Genomic DNA, 22,465 nt, shown 5'->3' with positions numbered 1-22,465 from the left:
CAGTCAACACATGTAGACCTCTCGCATGAGTCTCTTTAGCAAACAATAGCAGGTGATTAGTGTCTATGCGTATAAACTTCTCAAACTGAGTCTCCTTTTTTATTTATCACTTTACACATGCAGGCATCTCACATAAGACTCTTTTGCGAAGGGCAGTTTGTGATTGATCATTCTATACATAACGACCTCTCACATAGGTCTCTTTGTCAGATGACAGTCTGTGGTCTGTCATTGACCTCTCACATAAGAGCCTCTTCTGTGAGTGGTACTGTAAATTTACTTCAAACTATGAAAACTAAATAAATAACAAACTAATCCATATGATACATTATAACAATGAAGGATCCATTACTAAAAGAAAAAAAATAATAAGAACAAAAAAGAGTTTAGTTGCCAAATCTATTAAATCTCCTACTCTCTTTTCAGACATCTTCCACTTGAGGTGGTGATGGTGGTGGTGGTGGTGTTTGGTGGTTGGTGGAGGTTGTGGTGGTTGGTGGTGATGGCTCCTTACTCCTCTGTTTTAGAGATGGGATTAGACATCATCCTCTCTAACTTGGTCACCTTCTCTTGCAACTCCAGTATAGTGTTTGATTTATCCTTCAAGTTTCAGAAACAATAACATCAATAAGTGAGGAATAAACAACTAAAGATCAAGAAATTATAAAAACCTTTTATTCTTCTCACCTGTAATCTGTTTTTAAGATTTTTTTCGACAGTGTCACGTCGAGACCTTTCTTCCGAAAAGATTCCAATAAACTTCTCTTGTTCATTATCCAATTTCTTGTACTTTTCCTCCCATTCCGCTATCTAAATTTCAATAAACAGAACATTCTTAGTGGTTAATTTAATCACATTTTTGATATGCAGTTCCTATTCAAACCTATAACAAGAGTCCCTATTAAATGCTTACCCGAGCTTCGAGCAATCTCTTCTTTTCTCTTTCAGTTTCCAATTCGATCGAATGTGTTTCCTCCATTTTCTCAAGTCTGAAAGAATGCAAAATTTAATGGTAATTGACGATCCGGGTATATGATAAAAATTGAAGTGAACAAATATTTGAATAGCTTGAATAAGTCGGAATCACCTGTCTTTTAATTCGTCGTTTTCTACTTTCAACTGGTTTAGATGAAGAGAGATGAAGTTATGCTGTCCATTTGCTTGGACTCCTAACACATTACGTGCATCCCTCAGATCCTGTAACTCAGTTGGGAATCTTTCTGCCGAGTTTAGACCAACAGGGTTCGATCGAGGACATTGTCCACTTCCATTTGGCCCAGAAGAATTCTGAACAACGGGTGTCCTTTCAGAACTACCATTTACTTGTCTAATTGGAAGGATAAATGAGATTGGATTGTTGTGGGTTGCTTCAGGATGACTTGTTGACCCGTTCCCATCAATCGTATTATTTACTTGTCCGTTTGGTAGGACAAATGGTGCCCAACTGTTGTGGGCTTCTCCCGTCCTACTCGTTGACCCGTTTCCATTCATTTGTCTGATTGGAAGGACAAATGGCCCCCAGTTCTTGTGGGCTTCTTCTGAACTACTTGTTGATCCGTTTCCTTTAATCGCGCTGTTTCTCGTTCCATTTGCAGCTATTTGAGAAGGTAGTGCTGGCTCTCTTCCAGTAGTACTCTCTGCTCGAATGGAGTTTGAGTTCTCCAAGGCAGGACAAGCAATCTTCTCTCTTGGGGGATAAGAATTTCTCTCAGGCGAAACCACTAATTTAATAACAAGTATAGGTCAGTAAGACAGCACAAAAACGTAAAAAAGGCGAGGTGATTTTTACTGATTAGTCCCCAAATCGTACCTCTTGTCGACCCATTTGAGACCCTTTTTTTATTCACACCAGCATAACCAATCTCATGAGAGTGTTTTGTCCTGAATGAATCAGTTAGAAGAATTCAGAAATTGGCCAGTGCCATCTGAGAATAGAAAGGGAAGAAGAGTTCACAAGAACAAACCAGTACTGCTTTTGTATTTGTACTAATCGTGCCTCCAGTCTCGTAAGCACGATCGTTCGCTCAAAACCTTGCTTGTCATGAGCTGGTTCGACAAAGTTTGCCTCTAATACACCTGAGATAAATAAAATCTCATCAGACGTGAACCTCACACGAGAACTATACAAGTGAAGAATATTGATATCAACATTAAATTGATACCTATTACTCCCCGACCACTGCTTCCTGCTGCGTTCCAGACTCTCCAGAACGGCTGACCAAAAAACAAGTTTTTCTTTAAGCATATCGGAAGCTTTCAAGAGTTGGCCCATGGGCCGTCTAACTAAAGTACCATGAAAACAAAACAAACCTTAATTAGTCTATTCTTATGATAAACATTGAATCCTTGAATGTCGATATGATCTTTGGCGTCCTTCACAAACCCAAGTTTCACAGTGGCAAACATCTAATGGCAAAGCAGAAAAAGATTGAGGTTTTAGTCTTTATTTACTAAGAAAAGAATATAGAGATATGAGATAAATTGTAAGAAATTTACATCTGAGCTTTTTACAACACCATCTACACCAGTTGGTCGATATATATGATTCTCCGACATCATCATGTCATCCACAATGTTGTGGTGCTCAACTTCTTGACCACGCAAAATAATTCGGAATCCTTGTGGACGTCTAAGATAGAGAATTGATGCATAACTCTGCAAGTAGTGAAATAATAAGAAAATTGAGGAATCAAGGCAAATGAAGAATTATCTTTATCCTACTTCTTTATCGTATATAATACACATGAGAAGTCCGTCTAAGTCCAAACTGATAATGATAGGGGTCTTGAAGAATTTACCCTCAATGAATGTTGATAGGTCATATAATGCCTAGAATGTGGGTACTTTTTTGCCATTTCTATCTTCTTCTCGTCTCGATTGACCCCTCTAATTTGAATGTCCTGTAATTCGAAAAACAAATACAGGTGAGTTATCTAGTTGAGAGCAATATTTAAATAGGTTGTCTAGTCCATCCTAAAAACAAGAACAAGATTAAGTTTCGAAAGTGCAAACAAGAAAACCACGACTACATAAACTTGAGAGCAAGAGATATGAAAGATGTACATTCTCATCAGTAGCGAAATCAAGTTCAAGCTTCCCTTGGTCATCTTCCCATAAATTATATACGACAACACGAGTTCCTTGATCTTTAATCAGATGGAACTGCAAAACAAAAGAAGGTCGTTATCACTTAGTAAATGACTTCCTACCTTATCTAGCATATAATACGAAAAGGATAGGGAGGAAAAGGGAATAACCTGGTTAAGAAGATCTTCTTCACTAGAATAAGGAGACCATTTGACTATTGTATCTACATTTCTATCCCAATCAACCAGTGACGACCGAACCATCTTGCTCCACTCTCCCTCTTTCTTCTCATAGTCAAGCTTCATATTTCATTACACCCAAAAGTCAAATAAGAGGAACCGTCGACTGAATCATATAGAAGCGGAGAAGAAAGTAAAGAATAACTTAAAACCATACTTAGGAATGTTCTTACCATGGGAACTATAATATTCTCCTTCCCGGTGCACGTTAAAAATGTATAGGACATTAACCCGATGCTTTGAGTGGGGCTAAAATATTCAAATTTATAAGAGTCAGTTTTGATAATAGATAGATGTTACTACGCCTGAGGTAATAAATTAAACTTGTAAGAAATATCAACCCTTTTCCATCTATTCCTCGACATCGTGAAAACACAATCACATCCGCTCCAAGTCTCATTGTACTTGTCTTGAAACCATTACCATCTAAGAAGAAAAATAAGAATAAAAGTTAGAGATATTGAGTATGAAGAAAATATCTTTTCAGAAAGAAGAAGGCTTACATTGACCGATAGTGTTTGCTAATTTGCTTTTCACCGAATATCCAAGAGACATACAATGTCTCATTCTTTCAGGTGACATACCACCACCATTATCTACAAAAGAAAGTTTTAGTTAAATCGCTTTTAGAGTAGAATGGATAAGCCCAAAATGGTTACATAACCAAAGAGTGACGGACTTCTTTTGCACGAAATCCTAAGACGATACTCAATGGAAGAGATTTTTATACCTTCAAACAACAACATCTTGCTACTATCTTTCTTATTCTGTAATGTGTCTACATTAACGAATGTAGCCCCATTGCAAGCCTCATCCATAGCATTGTCCAGAAGCTCTGCGAAAGCTGTGAAAGCAGATTCCACCAAATAAAAGAACGGAAAGTTTTTCTAAGTGAATTTGTGACAAGAACACAATGTTTTATATTTCAGCGAAAACCCAAGATAAACATGACCAAGTTATGCAAGTTTACCTCCGAGAACCCACTTGTGGCTTGTCGCATTTGAATGTAAGAACTTGGGATGGACTCTCACATGATCGATGCCAACTGTACAGTTGAGAACGTTAGCATGGTTAGAAGTGATAATTTCAGTTAATATATGCGAGTGAATTATAAGAGAATGAGAATACAAATGCAGGATTCGAACTTCAGAGTTATACTAAGAGCATCATAATATATGTGTGCATATTATAGATTACTAGTCCAAGCAAAGCCTCAAGGCTCAAACACAAGAACCTACAAAATGAAATTCCAAAGGCAACTCCGCGAGACAATGAAATTTAGACTTTTGCTCGATTATGTGTTCATAATGGCCCGACTCCCGGTGTCCTGTATGATTGTGCATCATGTGGCCCAAGTCCTAAGCCCGTGGTGAACCAGGCCCCTCCCAGAAGGTCTTACATACCCCAAGATGCTAGCATCAAACCTAAAACCCTTGTCCCAAATGCTCCTCTCAACCATATTAGAGTACCATAGTTTTCCTTTTTTAGTCAAAAGGGGCCTTCTCGGCACCTTGGTCTATTTGCTATATTCGTATAAATGACTCTAACAGAATCAACATTGTTATTGAATAAAATAGTATTACTTCAAGAGTTCGCCTAAATAGACGTCTAAATTTTATGGTATGTTTGTTGCGCGGAAAAGGAATATGATCACCAAGATCAACAATCCCCATAATGTGATTCTGGGCAATCACAATACCTTATTTTAGGGTTCGGGTTGGCCCGTAATGGGAATCGGTAAATTTTGACCATTGATTACTTGGTTTACTATTCTAGAAAAAAATAGATTAATCGCAAACCCGCCCACCATCGTGGGATTGGTATTACCCCTTTTGAGGTAAGCCCTAGTTCGCCTAGACGTGCTATTCTTGATTCATTCTCGCATGTCAAACGTAAATTCAGAATATCAATTCCGGTAATTGTGTTCTATTCTCACTCGCCAAACATGACAATAATTAAGACAATGTAACAAGAATCAAAGACCTAAACCATCAAAAAGATAAAATTTTGAAAGATTCTAAAGATGAGAACTTCAAGAACTTTTTTTAGGGTTAGAATGACAGAGTGAGTGACTTACCCACAGGATCAGAAGACGAGAAAGAATCACCAGAACGACGACCTTCATAATCCCCAGCCTTCCAAAACTGCTTACAACTCTGAATAGCCATAGTTGATAACTCAGATTGAGATTGAGGATTATATTCAACCAAAGGCAACCCTTCTTCTACTACTTCTTCTTCTTTAGGAAGAGGTTCAAGAAATCCAACAGGCAAAACCACATCCATATTTTCTGATTTTGATTTCTTAAGAGATACTTCATCTTCATCATTAGAAACCCTTGTTCTTTTACCATTGAATTCTTGTTCTGAATCTTCATTGGAACTAGATTTATTAGTATTGTTCTGGGTATAAGGAATTACAGAGAGTGGTTCTGGATTTAGAACCATATTTTCTCCCTGTTCTAGAACTTCAGATTTAACAGTAACATCCATTGATTTCAAAGTATTCAGAAAAGTTAATGATCTATCTATCTTAAAGAGATAAATAATGAGAACAAGATTTTAGAGAGAAAGAAAGATAAAAAGCAATTAGTTTTTCAGGGATTCACTAGAACTAACTAAAACAGAGAGAAAATCTAGAGATAAATTTTTTAGAGAGAGAAAGAGGGATGAAGTGTTTGAAGTGCAAATAGATTGTAGAGAGAGAGAGAGTTGAATAAAAGAGGAAGAGCTTAGAACCTAGTTGAGAAGAAAAAGGGAGAAAATTGAATTGAATCAAAACAAATACTACTATTTCAAGTTTATAGGAAGTTCTATTTTGGAACTTCACTTTTAGTTTAGATTATAGAATCTTCTGGCCATGGAATTAGTTAATATGTTAAATGACTATAGTACCCTCATATTTTAGATATACAACAAAAATAACTAACTAATCTCCCATAAGATTTATTTGTCCCATCACCACCTAAATTTTCTCCCATTAGCCATTACCCACTTATCTTGGCACATAACTTCCTAGAGAGTAGTGTGTGTGCTGAATTCTTTTATTAGGTTCTGACTGGATTTACATGAAAAAGATTTTATATAATCTTATCAAATTTTTAACAAAAAAATGAATTTATTTTAAATAACCGACTGACCGTTTTTTATATATAAGAAGATTTTCTTAATAATGAAGTTTTTTATTTGTAGAATTATACGAGTCAAAATCTATCTCGTTGAAGTATTATATTGTAGAAAAATACTATTTTGGATGTTTGGGTTGATTCAGTTTTATGTTTTTGGAATGTAACGCCTTGCCTACTCAATTAAGTGAAAATTAGCCTGGTCGGGTTGGCTGGTTAATGAAAAAAAAATTCTTCTCGAAACTAAATGTGTTTCTTTTAGTAGGATCTTAAAGCAGTTGATCTTATTCAAATTCTATCTCTTTGAAGTATTTTATTGTAGAAAAATATTATTTTTGAAGTTTGGGTTGATTCGGTTTTATGTTATTAGAATGTAACACCATGCCTACCAATTGGGTGAAAATTAGCTGGCTTCTAGAAACTAAATGTGCTACTTTTAGTAAGATCTTAACGCAGTTGATCTTATTCAAATATCTCACTATATATTTAGAACTTTGACCAGTCCTAATATTGAAACCGGTCATTATAGTAATCGTAATTATAATTACTTGGGTCTTTCAACCATCTGTTCGAAAGACATATGATAAATCATTAAATTTTTTCTAATTTTAAAATGTCGATGTTAAATTCTCAAGATTTTCAGTGTAAAAAGGAACAAAATTTAAACCTCATAATTTCTCCTGAGATACATAATTGATAAACAGGAAACTAGGCCGAAAACTCAATTTCAAGTTCTTTTTAGCTAAAAAGTATATATTTTTTTTGAGAAATCGACTACGATCTACATTAGTTGTTACAAGACATTGACATCATTAAGATGTGATAAGCACGATAACCGCCTAAGGTAAATCAATAATTAGAGAGGCTAAAGCCCCACGACATCTACTTTATTTAGTGTCTAAATTACATGGAATAAAACTTGGTGATAAACCGCTTCCACCGGGACTCGATCCCAATACCTCATGTAGGTTTTTTTTTGTTAAAACCTTACATTTTGTATTTTTTATTTTTTTGCTAAAAACTCAAACATTTGTATTTTGTTTGGTTAAAAGTTCAATATTTTTTGTAAAGGTGTTGCAAAGCGTTCACACATTGCAAAGTTGTAGCAAGGTGTTGCAGAACTTTTGTAAGGTGTTGCAAGACGCTCTAAAATTGTTGCAAAGCAGTTGTAAAGTTGTCGCAATGCGTTGCAAAGCTGTCGCAAAATACTGCAAAGTTGTCGCAACTCGCAAGGTTTTGAAAATGAAGAAAGTACTCAGGGAGCTGAAGACTAAAAAAGTTGACTCATCCTTCTTATCCGAAGTCCAATTTTTTAGTGATATTTAATCAAATTTCCTTTCATATACTTAAGATGTTTAATTTAAACAAAGAAAATGATTCTTATGAAGTTATGAAATTTGGAAGTGTCAAATTGAAGGTAAACGATAAAACCAATACATTTCTGAAAAACCTAAATTCTTAACATCAAAAACATCCCAACCCAGTTCAACAAAAAAAAGAAACATCTTAACCTTAAGCAGTAGCGTGTGGTGGGGGGTGCGGGGTGTGCTCCCGCACAGGGCCCCCCACCACATGGGACCCCAAACAAAACTTAGTGTATAACTAGGGTTATAGGTTAGAGGCACACTATTACCCTACTTTCCCAATAGGTAACCCGCCTATTAGCCTACCCTATTCTCCCTCTTTCCTTTTTTTTAGTTTATTATCTCCCTTACTTATTTAGCTCTTCTTCGACTTCTCTTTAGCCAGTAACCAGGAATCCCACTTACCTTATTTCTCTATCTACCCACATTAGAGTTAATGTAAGTATTATTTAATGACTACTACAACTTATTAGTTTTTTTTTTTGTTGAAATCTACATCTCACTAGTTACTATGTTTGTTTCTTCACTTCTTGTAAAGAAAAAGAAGCAGACCGGGATTGACTTTGCTTAATATTGAAAGTGGATTCTTAGACAAGATTGACTATAGAAGTTTAATTAACGATTTTGCTTCAAAAATTGCGAGAAGAAAATTTTCAAATAACGATATTAATTATAATCATTTAATTCATAACACAACATTGTGATTCAATTCCCCGATGAAATATTATTTTTATGGTTAGATCACTTACATTTTATGTTTATTATTTTGTGTAAAAAAATTAACATGTAAAAGGCCCGTTAATATTTTGATACCGGACCCCCAATTTCTCAGCCACGCCACTGCCCTAAGGAGTGATATTTCCACACCCAAACACAAGACAGTCAACTCATGTATATATCCAGAGAAAAGTGCCGGGGAATTATGAAATTAACACATGTTCCAAGGGTATTTGGGACTTTCAAAGTAATTCACAACCGGGTGAGCATTGAGGAGGCGGGAACTATCCACCTATTGAAACAGCAAGTAAATGCTGCTTCGTTACATGATTAATTAAATTACACTTCCCATACAATCGGCTTCATTCATGTTAGATGGTTCTCACTCAATTGAAACTTTGTTTAGTCTAAAGTGGATTCCAATAAGTGGGCTTTTAGTATGAGGTAATTTCTAGAAAGGTCACAATAATATTGAAAATGAGTAGAAAAGCACAAAACATTTGAAAATTATTATTCAGGTCAAAAAGTGTGCAAATACTAAAATACCCCTTTTTGTCATTTTGTGTAACTAAATTCTTTCATTTTTCTTTAAACTTTAAATCGATATAACTTTTGTTTGAGATGTCGGATTTCTATAAAAATTGTATATTTAGAAATGATTTTTCATTAGCTTTCACTACAAAAAATATGCTCATTAGGGACAGAATAAAACTGTCCCTAAAAGCTCCAAAACCGTCCCAGATAACCACTTGGGACAGATTTGTGTCCGTCCCAGATACTGGCGTCCCAAATAGTATTTGGGACGGATATAGGGACGGTTCACTTCTGTCCCTAGCAAGTATATGGGGACAGAGAGTTTCTGTCACTAGTAAGTATATGGGGACAGAATCGCTCTGTCCCCAATAAGTATATGGGTCAGAGCGATTCTGTACCCAATAACTAATTAGGACAAATCAAGCCGCCGGTACTAGTATTAGAATTTCAAAATACATTATATATGCTAATTTCCAAAATTTATAGACTATTAATTCATTGACATATTGTAAATAAACTTAACATTGCGTTCTCAAAGCAAGAGTTGTCAAAATAAAATACCATTTTATATTACGGAAATAGAATTCAAATAACAAGTACGATACAAACAGATTCGTCATTTCTATATTTCAACCCAAATATCAACTAACTACAATTGACACATACAACAACAATTACATCCATAATTGTACCATCGGCTTGAATCTCCATCACAAAATGTCGTTCATTCCTTCCGCATGATGCACTTCCTGAAACTTATCAAAGTATAATGAATAGAGTCAAATCAATTGCTTAATATCAAATTATATTGACATTTGATATATTCAATATATCATAGAATCACTTTTACTAACTTATCATGTATTCAATCTTAAGTGGAAGAAAAATACGAAAGCACAACTACGTCAGTTCAATAATTTTGAGCCGCTGAATAAAACATACAAACCAGTTCAACAATTTTGAGCACATTAAATTTATACTTCCATATTCATTCATAGATGTGATTTTAACTTACGAAGTTAAGGAATTGAGTAATGCTACATTTAAAATCATCCTTCTCCGAACCTTTTAAACTAATAATATTGTGGCCTCATACTGAAACTCTATTAACATATATGGAGAATGTTAAAAAGAATGTAGGAACTTCAAAGTTTTTTTTCATCTTCACTGAGCATGCTTAATTAGGTGTACTTTTCTATTTATTTGTGAATACAAAAAAAAAAAAATCTAAGTTACAATATTCAATAAAAAATGCCATTACCATTGAAACCACCCATCATACTTGGTGAAGAAGGAATAGAATAACAATGGTAAAACTGCATACTGCTATACCACCCTTGGCTTCCGACAATTCTTTAGCTCTCTGCCTATGAACTCAAACCACAAAGCAGTTTTATTTTAACTTCACACCAGGATATCATAAAGAAAACATAGGATTAACATATGATTGTAATTAGAACATAAAAATAGAAGGAAAACTTTCTTTGGGTCATGGAAGTGAAGTAGAGAACTGAAAAGATTTATTAATCCGCATGATAGAAACATAATATGGGGATGAAAAAACACAGCAGGTTACTTGTAAAAGAAAGAAAGACTGAAGATTCAAATATCCCTAATTTACATCTATCTCTACTCTATAAATATTCAAACACTAAAGATTCTTCTAGCTTTTGCATTTACTTTGACTTCGTTTTTTTGTTTCTAAAGCAAATGTTCCTTCTTGTCTCTTGGGGTGAATCAACTTATAGGAAACCACCAAAAACCAACTAGTAAGTCTATATGTGGGTGCTAAGCTAAATTCAGATAGCTATATTTCTTTGACTCACATTATAAATTACTATGTAACAGGATCATTAGTTCATAATGGTCACTTTCGAACAATAAGCAACTAGTTTGAGGTCGAAATTCCCCTAGTATTTCATTTTGACATTTTATCAAACATTTATTGGGTGATAATTTTCTAGGCATTACTTAGTCAAACAATAACTAAAAACATATCAAACAAACTATGGAAGACATAAATCCAAACAACCCCAAAAACCTACATTTCTACTAAATCGAAGAATAAAATTACCACTCCAGCTTTGATTGAATCAAAATGCAATATATTTTTTGTTGTCATAACAACCCAGAAGACAAATCTTTCTCAAAGTATGATCCATAATTACTTTATCTTCTAGCAAGGAAACCCTGAATAAAGTTATCTTTCTTATCTTAAAAATTAAGTTTATGATTTTGAAAACCCTAAGTAGTTTTAGTGGATTGTTTCTCCTAATAGCTATGGTTAGGAAGAGAAAAAAGAAGACAAGGAAGAAACTTAATCAAAGTAATACCTATAGTAGCAACCCATTTTTCTGATTTCTCCTACTCGATTTCTCCTAGCCAATTTCTTCAAGCCGATTTCACTGGAATTACTGAATCAATGCTCTGGAAAATAGTTGTAGTAGTAGAAGAAGAAAAACACAAATATGAAGAAGAAGATTCAAGATTAATCTAACCTGTGGTTGATGAAGATTCGAAGATACAACAAAACCCTGGAAGAACAAGTCTGTGAAAACTCGCAAAACTCGTTTGATTTGGAAAACACTTGAAACTAGCCTAGGTTTCTTTGAAGATTTGGGAAGTAGAATGTTTGATCTGGGAGATTGGGAGGTAGGAGATTTCCTAGGGGAGGAAGAACTAAAGAGGTGATTTTTCATGAGCGAAGTGGAATCGGCAGGATTCCAAAAATCGTTCGTCACAGGACATAGCTAGGGTTAACGAATGGACATTTGCCCCAAAATAGGAATGCCAAAATTGCGGGAAATATTTTGCCGGAAATTTTGTGCCAAAATTGGGCGCCAATTTCTTTCCATTACTCTAAGAAACTGTCCCAAAGATGCACCTGTTTGTCCCTATTGTGAATTTCGTTAGGGACAGATATAACAAAACTGTTCCCGTTTTCATTGTATTAGGGACAGACATAAAAATGTGTGTCCCTATTGGCCCCTTTTTTTGTAGTGTTTCTAACAAGATCCACTTTCAATACTTTTTTTCAAAAAAAAAACCCAGAAAAAAACGACGTTTTTTTCCTTTACGTTTTTCTGCAAACGTGTTTGCAACTGTCTGTAGTGCAAACGTGTTTGCAATAGTCTGTTCTGCAAACGTGTTTGCAACAGTCTGCAACAGTCTGTTCTGCAAACGTGTTTGCAACAGTCTGTTCGGCAAACGTGTGTTTGCATAATGTAAACTGCAAACGTGTGTTTGCATAGTGTAAACTACAAACTGTGTTTACATTATGAGAGAAAATAAGTTTGCGTGGAGAGAGAGAAGAACTCTTGATGTTATATAGTAATTGAGAAATGAAATGAGGAAAATAAGACGTTCTATAAATCTTTGATATAACTTAAGATTACATAACAGTAGAGATAATACATGATAATCTTCGTGGTACCTTAACAAAAAAACCATATAGCGTTCGCCATAACCGAGAAACTTTCATCACGAAAGAAAAATAATTACCCATCCAAAAGCAAAAAACCTTACTTATCCACTGCCTTTGCTTCTAAACTATATCGTTGTATTTTGGCGGCTTTTCTTGTCATGTCCAATCTTCAAACTCAAAGCCAGTGGCATTGTGAAATGGAATTAAGCTTCAAGTACCACCAAAGATCAAGCTAGCTTGAAGTCTCCGAAAACAAATTCAACGATTTTTCGCCCATAAATCAATTCCATAGGATGTAAAGGAATCATATTTGGTGTTGGATGGATTCCTAATACTACAGTTAATCCCCAACCCTGTTCAATACAAAATAAAATATAGTATTAAGGCATCATCAAACTCATCTTTGTTTTCAACCTTCTCTTCTTTCTTCTGTTCAGCTGCAACTGATGCTGCACCACCACCATAGGCGGCAACAGTTATGGAAGCACCGCCACCACTCCTGTAAGTGACTGAAGCCAACTTCTCCCTTCCAGATGCAAAGCTCTGCCATATCTTTACCCTTAACTTCAGAAAGAAAGACAATATGATTTCAATTCTGTAATCATCAACTTTAACTCCAACTACAACACAAACCAAATATTCAACTTTCAAAACATCTCTAAAAATTGCTTTGTTCAACCTGATCTACAAATTACCATTGTTGAACTCCGTAACCATTACCAATAACCAAAATTGTGACATAGTTTGATAAGGTAGCATAGAAAACTATGAAAAGATACAGAATATTCCACACCTCAACAAAGACAGCAAACATAATATATCACCAACACTCCCAAACAACACAATAATACAATTAACAAGCTTAGCAATTCATGACAAGTTCAGATACCCTCAATTGTGGTTTCTTGTCATGCACAATGAACCCATCTTGTATTGACAAAATGAGTTGATGCCCCATTTTGAATGTGGAAATAGGTCAATCACATAAATTAAAAAACTACTCCATGGTCTCTTACTCTACACTCCAAAATCAGACAAACTATGAAAGCAACAAAGTTCTTGCTTCTAGTCTAAAATCTAACATAGAATGCAGGTAAAGGCGTTTCAACAAAACCTATCAATTTTTTCATCTGGTCGTTAATTTCGAATCAAACATCAGATACCTTCACTAATTCAGGAATACCCACGATCAAGCTTACATCTTAGATGATTTACAAAATTTTGCACAATCGAAAAATCAGAGCTATCAAAAAAACATAACTGGGATCATCATCTCTACTCCTAATTCAATAAAAATAACTCTTTCATCTTAATCTGTTCCTAGAGTTTTGAAAATTAAGGGAAGACGAGGCACTTCAGGTCGAGAAAGAAGACCAAGAGTTAGGTTAACCATTTGAAGATATTTTGTACCTGAAATTGATGAAAAAGTATGGGGGTTTGTATGTATATCGAAGATATATGGGGTTTGAAGCCATGCAACTAAGAAATAAGATTTCATCGTCATCTTCAATTTGAGTATTCTTGAGATCAGATTGAGGAGAGTGATTTGATGGTGTAGAGAGAGAAATTAAGGATAGTAGTTGATAGTAGAACTAGTAGGGTTAGTGAAGGGATGAAGGACGTCGGCGTAGAGATCTGCAAAGTCATCATCGTTGTCCTCCATGAAAGACATGATGAAGAAGAAAGACATGATGAAGAAGATAGCAGATGGAGAGGGATTTCGATGAAGATAGCAGATGATAAAGGGATTTGGGGGGTGTTGGTGTAAGGGCAATTTGGGAACTAAAAAAGAGAAAATGACCTGATTAATAATTATGTACATTATTTTAAACCTAATAAGCCTTTAACCTTAAGATTTTGATAGTTTATAGTTAATAGAAAAAAATGATGGTTTTTTTTAGCTATTATGATAATATTTTGACCCCAACAAGTCATTTTCCCTTTTAGTATAGTGGCTTGTATTCTCCTTTTAAATATTTGAGATCGTAATTTTTCAATCATAACAAAAAAAGTTTATACTTACTATTTATCCAATGTAATTTATAACCACTAAATAAGTGTATGTAGTAAATAACATATGAAATGGTAGTTTATTAGACTTCTAACTAAACTCACACAGTCCACCAGCTTTTGGTGCAACGGTTGGACACCCCTCTTAAGCCCACCAGATCATGGGATCGAGTCTCGGTGGAAGCAAATCGTGTTTATCACATCTTCATTCCTGGTTTGAATTAGGCGGTTATCGTGCTTATCACATCTTCATGATATATCAATGTCTTGTAACGACTAACGTAGATCGTAGTCGAATTTTCAAAAAGAAAAAAAAAACTAAACTAACACATAATAGATTCGACCGACAAATGTGATTTACATCATATAATATATTATATGAACTAGGACGACGCATGATAAATCTACTAAGCATGTGAAATGGTTCACATCATTTGATAATTAGACATGTTTTAGGATAAAAAAAACACCACACATGAAAGAGCGTGTGGCAATTGTATCGCACACAGAAAGTACTTAGTCGAAGCAAAAAATGGGGTAAAATCTAACGGAGGTTGAAATGTAGGCTAACAAACACGTATTTACCAAAACAGATATCCACAACCCAAAAGCGTTGCAAAACACTTCCAAGACCGCATCACAGCAGCGACTATAGAGACTCGTCACTCGTAGGACTACAAATTTCTTAGTAGGATTATGTGGTACTTACAGTCATGTTAGTGGCACCTATAGTAGGGGTGTACTCGAGCAGAGCCGATGCGAGTAGTAAGATGTTCAAGTTCGTCCAATGTCTTTGACGGTTCGCTCGAGCTCGGTCGAGTAACAACCCACTTTCTCAAGCTCGACTCGTATATGTTTCGAAGAGCTCGAGTTCGCATTATTTTAAGCTCGTTTATTAAATTACTTCAAATTAAAACAACTTCCTAAATTATCAAAATACTTCAATGATCATTTGTCACATACAACAATAATGATTAATGATTCACATTTCAATAATCTTTTGATGGTTGGTACTCCATGTACAAGTTTCAATACAAATACATAATTATGTAATACACTATCATGGATAATATATTAAATGAGTTGTTCACGAGTAATTGGGTATACATTAAAGAATGATCAAACTTGACTCGTTTATATAAACAAGCATGATTTTGGGCTCGTATTCGTTAATCTTCGAGTCGAGCACGAGCGAGCAATAGTCGAGTAAAGCTCGAACAACTCGTTATATGCTCGACTCGGTTACACCGTAACCACCCTTACCGCATGTAGTTCACTAGGATAGTAAGCTTATATTTAGAGTGCGTACTGGTATATGCCCATTATTTCAGTACAACCGCTCCACAGTGATAGGACATAGCAATTACAGATCTTGATCATAATTAGCAAGATGATATTCACATTTTCAGCAAATATAAATATCTCATTAACTGGACATTATCGTCGAGACAATTTCTTTTTTAGATAAAACAGAATTTCATACACAGAAGGATTTCAATCCAACAAATTACATGGGTTTTCATGTTTTTGACTCCTTTGAGTACAACATGGATTTACTAATGAAAACTACAACATGAATCTCAAAGTAAAGACAACACGAAGGAAAAGGAGTACAAGATTGCAAAAATTAAAATAAAAAGACCCTAAAGGTCACAGATTAAATATCCTAAAGATCACAAATGAGATGACCCTAAAGGTCATGAATTTATTATATATAAATATATGTAATCAGGATTTTGCCCTAATTCGTCGACCTTCAACTCGATCTTTGGTTGAAGCCATATTTGATGTTGTTGTATATGTTACCACCAACATCTCCATCAACAAAACCTTTATTTTTTTGTTTAGTGATTTAGGTGTTGATTTAGTAAGGTTTGATCATTTCTTCTTCTTCAACTTCTTGATTCTGAATCGAATCCATCATATAGAAAACAGAAAACCCTATAGCCCCAATTTCAGAAAAACCTAGATTAAGTCGAGATGAATTTATTACCTTACTTTAGTTATTTTATTTTGAGAAGTCGATTACGATCTATGTTAGTCGTTACAAGGCATTGATACATCAGATGTGATAAGCATGATAACCGCCTAAGTTAAACCACTAATGAAATAGACCTAGAACCCAACAACATGAAAGATGTCTAAAGCCTGACAAATTTATTACACTAGGGTATATCCCGTGCCCTACGGCACGAACAACATCAATCAAAGTTGACGAAATTTTCTATTGTTTCCTTTTTTTTTTCTTAAATGAGTTATTTTATTGAAAGAGAGAGAGATTTCAATTTCTTTTTTTTAATCCTTACAATTTTTTTCTTAGATTAATTATTTTATTTCTAAAAAGAACACGATTATTTTTTTTAAATAAGTTATTTTATTTCTAAGAAGGACTATATTTTAAATTTTAGGAAGAGCTTCTAGAAAATATCCTTTTATTAAAAAATGATGTTTGTCCCAGTCAACATTTTTCCCTTCTGTTTTATTATATAGATTTTATACCTTTAATAACACAGGTTTAATAAACCATGGATTCCACTTCTTCTGGGAATCTAATTTGGAACCTCCCGAAGTTTTTGATTTTACATAAACACATACTTTCAACTTGGATTTTTGAGTTTAAGGTCCAAAAATAGGGGGGTAATTAGTCATATATCCACTCCTATATCAATAAATAAAATAAAACCAAAATAAATCGAAAGTGTAAAATAAGTCCAAAAATTCACTATTTTGGGTCCGATGCATCAATCCTTTAGTTTTCTCTTAATTTTGCCCTTTCATAAATATTTTTTAACCATTGGTAAACCAAAGGTTTATAATGGTTGAGTTAATACAATTATTCTTTCCATAAATTTTATGAAAGAATATTTATGGTGGATATTTAATGTTAATATTTATTTCCAAAACTTATATTTTTCTAAAGTAACCTACCAAATCAACAGATATTTACCTAAAACTAGTTCCTCTCTCCCAAACACGGGTTTTTCTTTCTGTAACTATATGTTCTTTGAATTCAAGAAAATATATTATTTTCAAAACTGATATTTGTCTAAATTAACCTACCAATTCAATGAATATTTACCTAAAACGAGATGCTCTCTCCCAAAAACGATTTTCTCTCTCTGTAACTCTATGTTCTTCGAACTTCAAGAAAGTATGAATTTGTGATTTGCTTTTTATCTCTACCTCGATCCAATTAAACATCTACAAATTCTTTTGTGAGGTTAAAAAGCAAACTATTTTGCTAACATCTTACTGATTCTACTAGCATATTTTACATTCTACTAGCATCTGATAAATGAATTTGATAAAGTAGTTTAAAAAGCAAATACTATTTAGCTAGCATCTTATTTATTCTAATAGCAATTTTTACATTCTATTAGCATCGGTTGAATAAATTTGAATACAGTAGTTTAAAAAGCAAGAATATTTTGCTAGCATCTTATGAATTTGTTACAATAGGTTAACAAATACTTTTTAGTAATTAAAATATATTATGTGAAATTGTTTTTGTTACATTTTCAGTATTTTACTAGCATTTCTTGATTCTGTTACTATCTGATATGAATTTGTTACAATAGGTTGATTCTAATAAAATTCTATACTGGTAGAATCTTATCGAGTCTAACAACATTTTTAACATTTTATTTTAACGTTTGTTTTTTCTTTCTCTTCACTACTGTAGATGATGAATGAAACCATCAATCGATTCTCTCTCTCTCTCTCTCCCACTTGATGCTTTCACCTTTTTCACTCGGTTTAATTTGGGCGTCGATGATGAATGAAATCAAAACCTAGTTCATATATTAGAAAGTGACGATGCTCTCTCTCTCTCTCTCTCTTCGGTTTGTTTTGCCCAATTCTAATAGAAATATAAAAGAAAGTATTCTGCTAAACGGTAAAGGCAACTATTTTCCGGAAGACTCATTGATCATGTGATTTTGGACTTAAAACACATCCCCCAGTTCAACTTTCAAGCACCTTACCAAAAGTTTTGTGTGATTATTTGTTATGGGTTTCAAAATGTGGTGTGTGCATTTAATATCCCAAATACTGGCCTCGAAGCACCAGAAGTTTTGGGCCTGGGCTGACCATTCATAAAAAACTGTGGAAGTTGTCCCTCATAATGGCGCCCACTTTAAACTCCAAAGTTGAATTCCCCCGAACCAAAACCCCGCGAGACGCATACTTCTTCCGGAAAGTTCTGGAAATAACAACCCAGAACCTTCTAGGGTTTCAAATTTTTTCCAGATTAACATCAATACTCAAAACCTATAAATCTCGACTGGTTGTTCGCAATATTCAAATCAAAGATCATCATATTTCAAATCTCATTTCAGTTTTCTTGAAATCTCATTAAAAGTTTGTTCGAGAATCGAGTTGTTGAAGATGAACACTCCATTTTTCGGAAACTACTGGAACTCACCACGATCTCGCATGGCAGAAATTCCTATTAACAAAAACAAGCAAATGAGATCTCCATTTATGAAAGAGCCGAAGATTGTTTCAATTCCAGTTCATTTTGTTGGATCAGAGAAGACAAGATCGAAATCCGCTCTAAAAATTCAGAAGGTTTTTAGAGGATTCTTAGTTAGGAAGAGTATGAAGAAGATAACTGAAATTCGAAAAGAAGTTGAATCGATCGAGAAGAGGATTTCACAGAAGGAAATTATTGATTTGATTCGGAGAGATTCGAAGGAGAAATTGAAGGTTAACGAGATGCTTATGGCTTTATTACTGCGATTGGATTCAATTCGTGGATTTGATTCTGCTGTTAGAGAATGTCGGAAATCTGTAATTAAGAAAGCGATTATGTTACAAGAAAGAGTAGATTCAATCGTTGCTGAAGATGAAACCCTAAAATTAGAGAATGATGAAGAAACTAAGCATCAGGTCTCAGAAGTTTCGGATTCCGTTGTCCTGGATTCTTCAGATAATAATGAAATTGAAGTTGGAATTGTTGAAGAAAGAAAAGAAAATGAAGATCCTGTTGTTTCTTCAGAGAAGTGTGAAAATCCAGATCAAGACCTAGACGATCCAATGGTTGAATCGCCTGAGAAATTCTACTTGACTCACGATTACGAACCTAATTTGGTTAAAAGTGAAGAGAATGAAGAAGAAAAAGGAAGAGAAATGGAAATCCAAGAATCTGAACCAGAATTGATTCAAGTGAACAAGATGGAAGATACTGAAATGGTGGAAGAAGAGAAGAAAAAGAAAGATGAAAGCAGAGATTTAATGGCGAAAATGGTAGAAGGAAATGAGAAACTGACTAAATTGGTAACGGAGCTATGTGAGAGAAACGATTTACAGACTCGGATGATTACTTCATTGACGAAGAGGGTTGAGAATCTCGAGAAAGCTCTTTGTAATGAGAGATCCAAGAACAAAAAGAAGAAGATACTAGATAATAGTACAATTGATGGAGGAAGATTTGGTAGGAAATGATGTTGATTTTTGTGTGTTCATATGAGTGAAAAGGAATCTGTTTGGTTCGTTTTAGTGTGTGGTTTTTTTTGTAAAAAAACTAGAATTGATTCAAGTAAACATTATCCTCTTTTTTTTTTATCATTACTCCAGGTTTGCATTTTTTTTTTACTCCAATGCTCACTATTTGACATTGATATATGATGAATATAAATGAGCATTATAGCTAATTAAGACATTTTGAGCTTTAAGCACTCGTTATTTGTTAAGTTTTTCTGGACAAAATTTTGAAGTGTTGAAACTTCACAGAAAATATTGCAACAAGAATGCTTTGAAGATTTTGAAGTTTTAAAACTTTTAATGGTCACGAACACTTTAACTAGAAATTTTGAAGTCCTTCTAAGTCATGAGCACATCGTTAGCGATGTCTGGTTCTCAAACCTGATTTGGCTAAGGTCTGGAAACCAGATAAAACGAGATCCGGTTTCGTTAAGGTCTAGTTTCAAGGCGAAATCACACATTTTCGGTGAGTTGGCCACAATTAGGGTGCCAGAATAGAATTAATTTTATTTCTTATGTACATCCGTGGTAGTTAGAACTTTAAACGAAAACTCAAAATTGGTGTCAAGAATTTTTGGAGACAAATTTACACATAGTTTAGTCATATTTAAAGATCCACTTGTTTAGTTGTTTTTTTTTTTTTATACCTTTCAACAAAAAAAAAAAAATAGTTGTTTTTTTATGAAAGCAACTAACATTAAAAAACCAACACATACATGGTCTCTAAAGTAAAACAGAAATAAAAGAGGGTACAACTTTCCATATTTTCCTTTGATCATATCTAGGACCACATTTTGCGAGCGCATCCGCCTGAGTATTGCAGTCTCTAGGAACATATGTGAAGATTATGCCTGAGAAATTTTCTTTTAGAGCTATAATCTGTTGTATGACGCTTTTGGATTGCAAGTGAAGCCCTACGCTATTGCCATTGTTGAAAAAGATTAAGGCTTGATTGTCACTCTCTACATGAGCACGAGTGATGTTCAACTGGATGGCCCATAATAGACTGGATATAATAGCCATGCTTTCGCATTCTTCCGTGTTCTGGCATCGCACTGAATCAGCTACTGCTATGATGAAGTTCGCATCTGTATCTCGAATGATACATCCTATCCCGGCCGGTTCGGTGATTGCAGAAAATGAGGCGTCGACGTTTAACTTCAAGAATGGTGTCGATGGAGGTCTCCATGTTTGTTGTTAGTTTTTACCCTGCATTTGTTAGTAATAATGGACTCGATCTTGAGATCCACTTGTTTAGTTAGAAAAGTTTTTAATTTTTTATAAAAATGAGTAACACATAACTTGAAAGATCTTTAAAAGAATTGTAAACCAATAACACTAAACTTTGAAGTTCTTAAAAAACGTTCTGAAACAATGACACATAACTTCATTTTTTTTAAATAAAGTTCTGAACCAATAATACTAAACTATAAAATTCTTAAAACCATTAAAATTCCTTCTTAGGGGCTTGAAAGCCCATCTGTTTCTAGTTTTATTTTATTTATTGTATAAATTACACGACATAAATCTTAATGAAGAATTGCTTCCACCTAGGTTCGATCCTAGAACCTCATGGACTTAAAAGTGTCCAACCACTGCACTAAAGGGCGGTGGACGGAATTTCTACTAAGATGACTGATTACTTCTTTTTACAGATAAACTAACCTCAGAGACATTTCTTCAAACACCCAACTCAAAAATGGATTCTAACGGAGAGAGAGAGAAGGGGGGATTCAGAGAGAGATAGAGATAAAGATAGAGATATAGAGAGAGAGAGGGAGAGAGAGGGAGAGAGAGAGAGAGGAAAGGATATAAACTGAGTTAAAGAGTAAGGCAAAACTAAATTTTGAGAAATCATTTTTTTAGAGGAAGAGAAATGAAATAGTAATCGGTTAGAGCCTCCAAAAGTTCTTGATACAAATTTTAAGTTAAAAGTTCTTAATTTTTCAAAAAAATGAATAACGCATAACTTGAAAGATCTTTAAAAAATGTGCAAACCATTAACTTTGAAGTTCTTAAAAAACGTTCAGAAACAACGACGCATAACTTCAAGTTTTTTAAATAAAGTTATGAACCAATAACACTAGGTTGCGACTTTGGAGAATAAAATAAATTCTCCAGGAAATAAAGATTTTAGTCAATAAATATTGACTCGGGAATATCTGCTTTTTAGTCAAAAAAATTGACTTAATCAAACATTTCCCCTTAATCAAACATTTTTACTGGACTAAAATAAAGTAGTCCCCCGATAATATACAAAAAAAACATGGACTCCCTAGAGAATTTATCTCTCAGGGATTATTCTTTATTCCCCAAAGCCGCGGCCTAACTGTAACATCCCAAGATGTTAAGTTAGATGAGGGACCATTCTGAACTCAGGCCAAGTTAAACGCAGGGACTAAATGTGCAATCAGGACAGATACAGGGACTAAAGTGTAAAATCGGTTGTCTTGAGGAGAAAATCAGAACCGAGTTCCTTCTT

The 22,465-nt window shown here is 34.3% G+C and overlaps 2 protein-coding genes and 1 long non-coding RNA gene across 4 annotated transcripts; 1 reads left to right on the top strand and 2 right to left on the bottom strand.

Moving 5' to 3' along the window:
* Window positions 1-305: 305 nt before the first annotated feature.
* On the bottom strand, window positions 306-6,390 carry LOC147532725 (protein MICRORCHIDIA 7-like). Its single transcript, XM_086645573.1, has 18 exons — window positions 5,404-6,390; window positions 4,297-4,371; window positions 4,057-4,170; window positions 3,830-3,922; window positions 3,668-3,752; window positions 3,500-3,575; window positions 3,258-3,386; window positions 3,064-3,162; window positions 2,799-2,900; window positions 2,497-2,655; window positions 2,311-2,406; window positions 2,163-2,214; window positions 1,965-2,076; window positions 1,811-1,881; window positions 1,088-1,721; window positions 914-989; window positions 688-810; window positions 306-600 (listed from the first exon to the last, which is right to left on the bottom strand). The coding sequence occupies exons 1-18, from the start codon at window positions 5,816-5,818 to the stop codon at window positions 511-513; spliced, it is 2,601 nt and encodes an 866-aa protein (XP_086501699.1). The 5' UTR covers window positions 5,819-6,390; the 3' UTR covers window positions 306-510.
* A 3,225-nt stretch (window positions 6,391-9,615) lies between these two features.
* LOC147532724 (uncharacterized) lies at window positions 9,616-11,479 on the bottom strand. Of its 2 annotated transcripts, none has more exons than XR_015228155.1 (3): window positions 11,399-11,479; window positions 10,327-10,432; window positions 9,616-9,820 (listed from the first exon to the last, which is right to left on the bottom strand). It is a non-coding gene; the product is annotated as an uncharacterized LOC147532724 (long non-coding RNA). The 2 variants fall into 2 exon arrangements; XR_015228156.1 differs by having other exon boundaries at window positions 9,715-9,814; window positions 11,399-11,438.
* A 7,203-nt stretch (window positions 11,480-18,682) lies between these two features.
* Window positions 18,683-20,067, top strand: LOC147532723 (uncharacterized). Its single transcript, XM_086651196.1, has one exon. The coding sequence runs from the start codon at window positions 18,886-18,888 to the stop codon at window positions 19,942-19,944; it is 1,059 nt and encodes a 352-aa protein (XP_086507322.1). The 5' UTR covers window positions 18,683-18,885; the 3' UTR covers window positions 19,945-20,067.
* The last annotated feature ends 2,398 nt before the right edge of the window (window positions 20,068-22,465 follow it).

Source organism: Eschscholzia californica, unplaced genomic scaffold, assembly GCF_041429995.1.
Source record: "Eschscholzia californica isolate CP2 unplaced genomic scaffold, dmEscCali1.0.p SCAF_6, whole genome shotgun sequence".
NCBI classification, from domain to species: domain Eukaryota; kingdom Viridiplantae; phylum Streptophyta; class Magnoliopsida; order Ranunculales; family Papaveraceae; genus Eschscholzia; species Eschscholzia californica.
The sequence above is the reverse complement of the archived record's forward strand: the minus strand, read 5'-3'. Positions and strand labels throughout refer to the sequence as shown.

What these genes read in the sequence shown, in the direction of transcription:
- LOC147532723 (XM_086651196.1), top strand. Translation starts at nt 18,886, where the DNA reads ATGAACACTCCATTTTTCGGAAACTACTGGAACTCACCACGATCTCGC.
- LOC147532725 (XM_086645573.1), bottom strand. Translation starts at nt 5,818, where the DNA reads ATGGATGTTACTGTTAAATCTGAAGTTCTAGAACAGGGAGAAAATATG. An exon ending in CCACAAGTGGGTTCTCGGAG is followed by an intron (nt 4,171 to 4,296) that starts GTAAACTTGCAT and finishes CTGCTTTCACAG; the next exon opens with CTTTCGCAGAGCTTCTGGAC. An exon ending in CAAGATGTTGTTGTTTGAAG is followed by an intron (nt 3,923 to 4,056) that starts GTATAAAAATCT and finishes TTTCTTTTGTAG; the next exon opens with ATAATGGTGGTGGTATGTCA.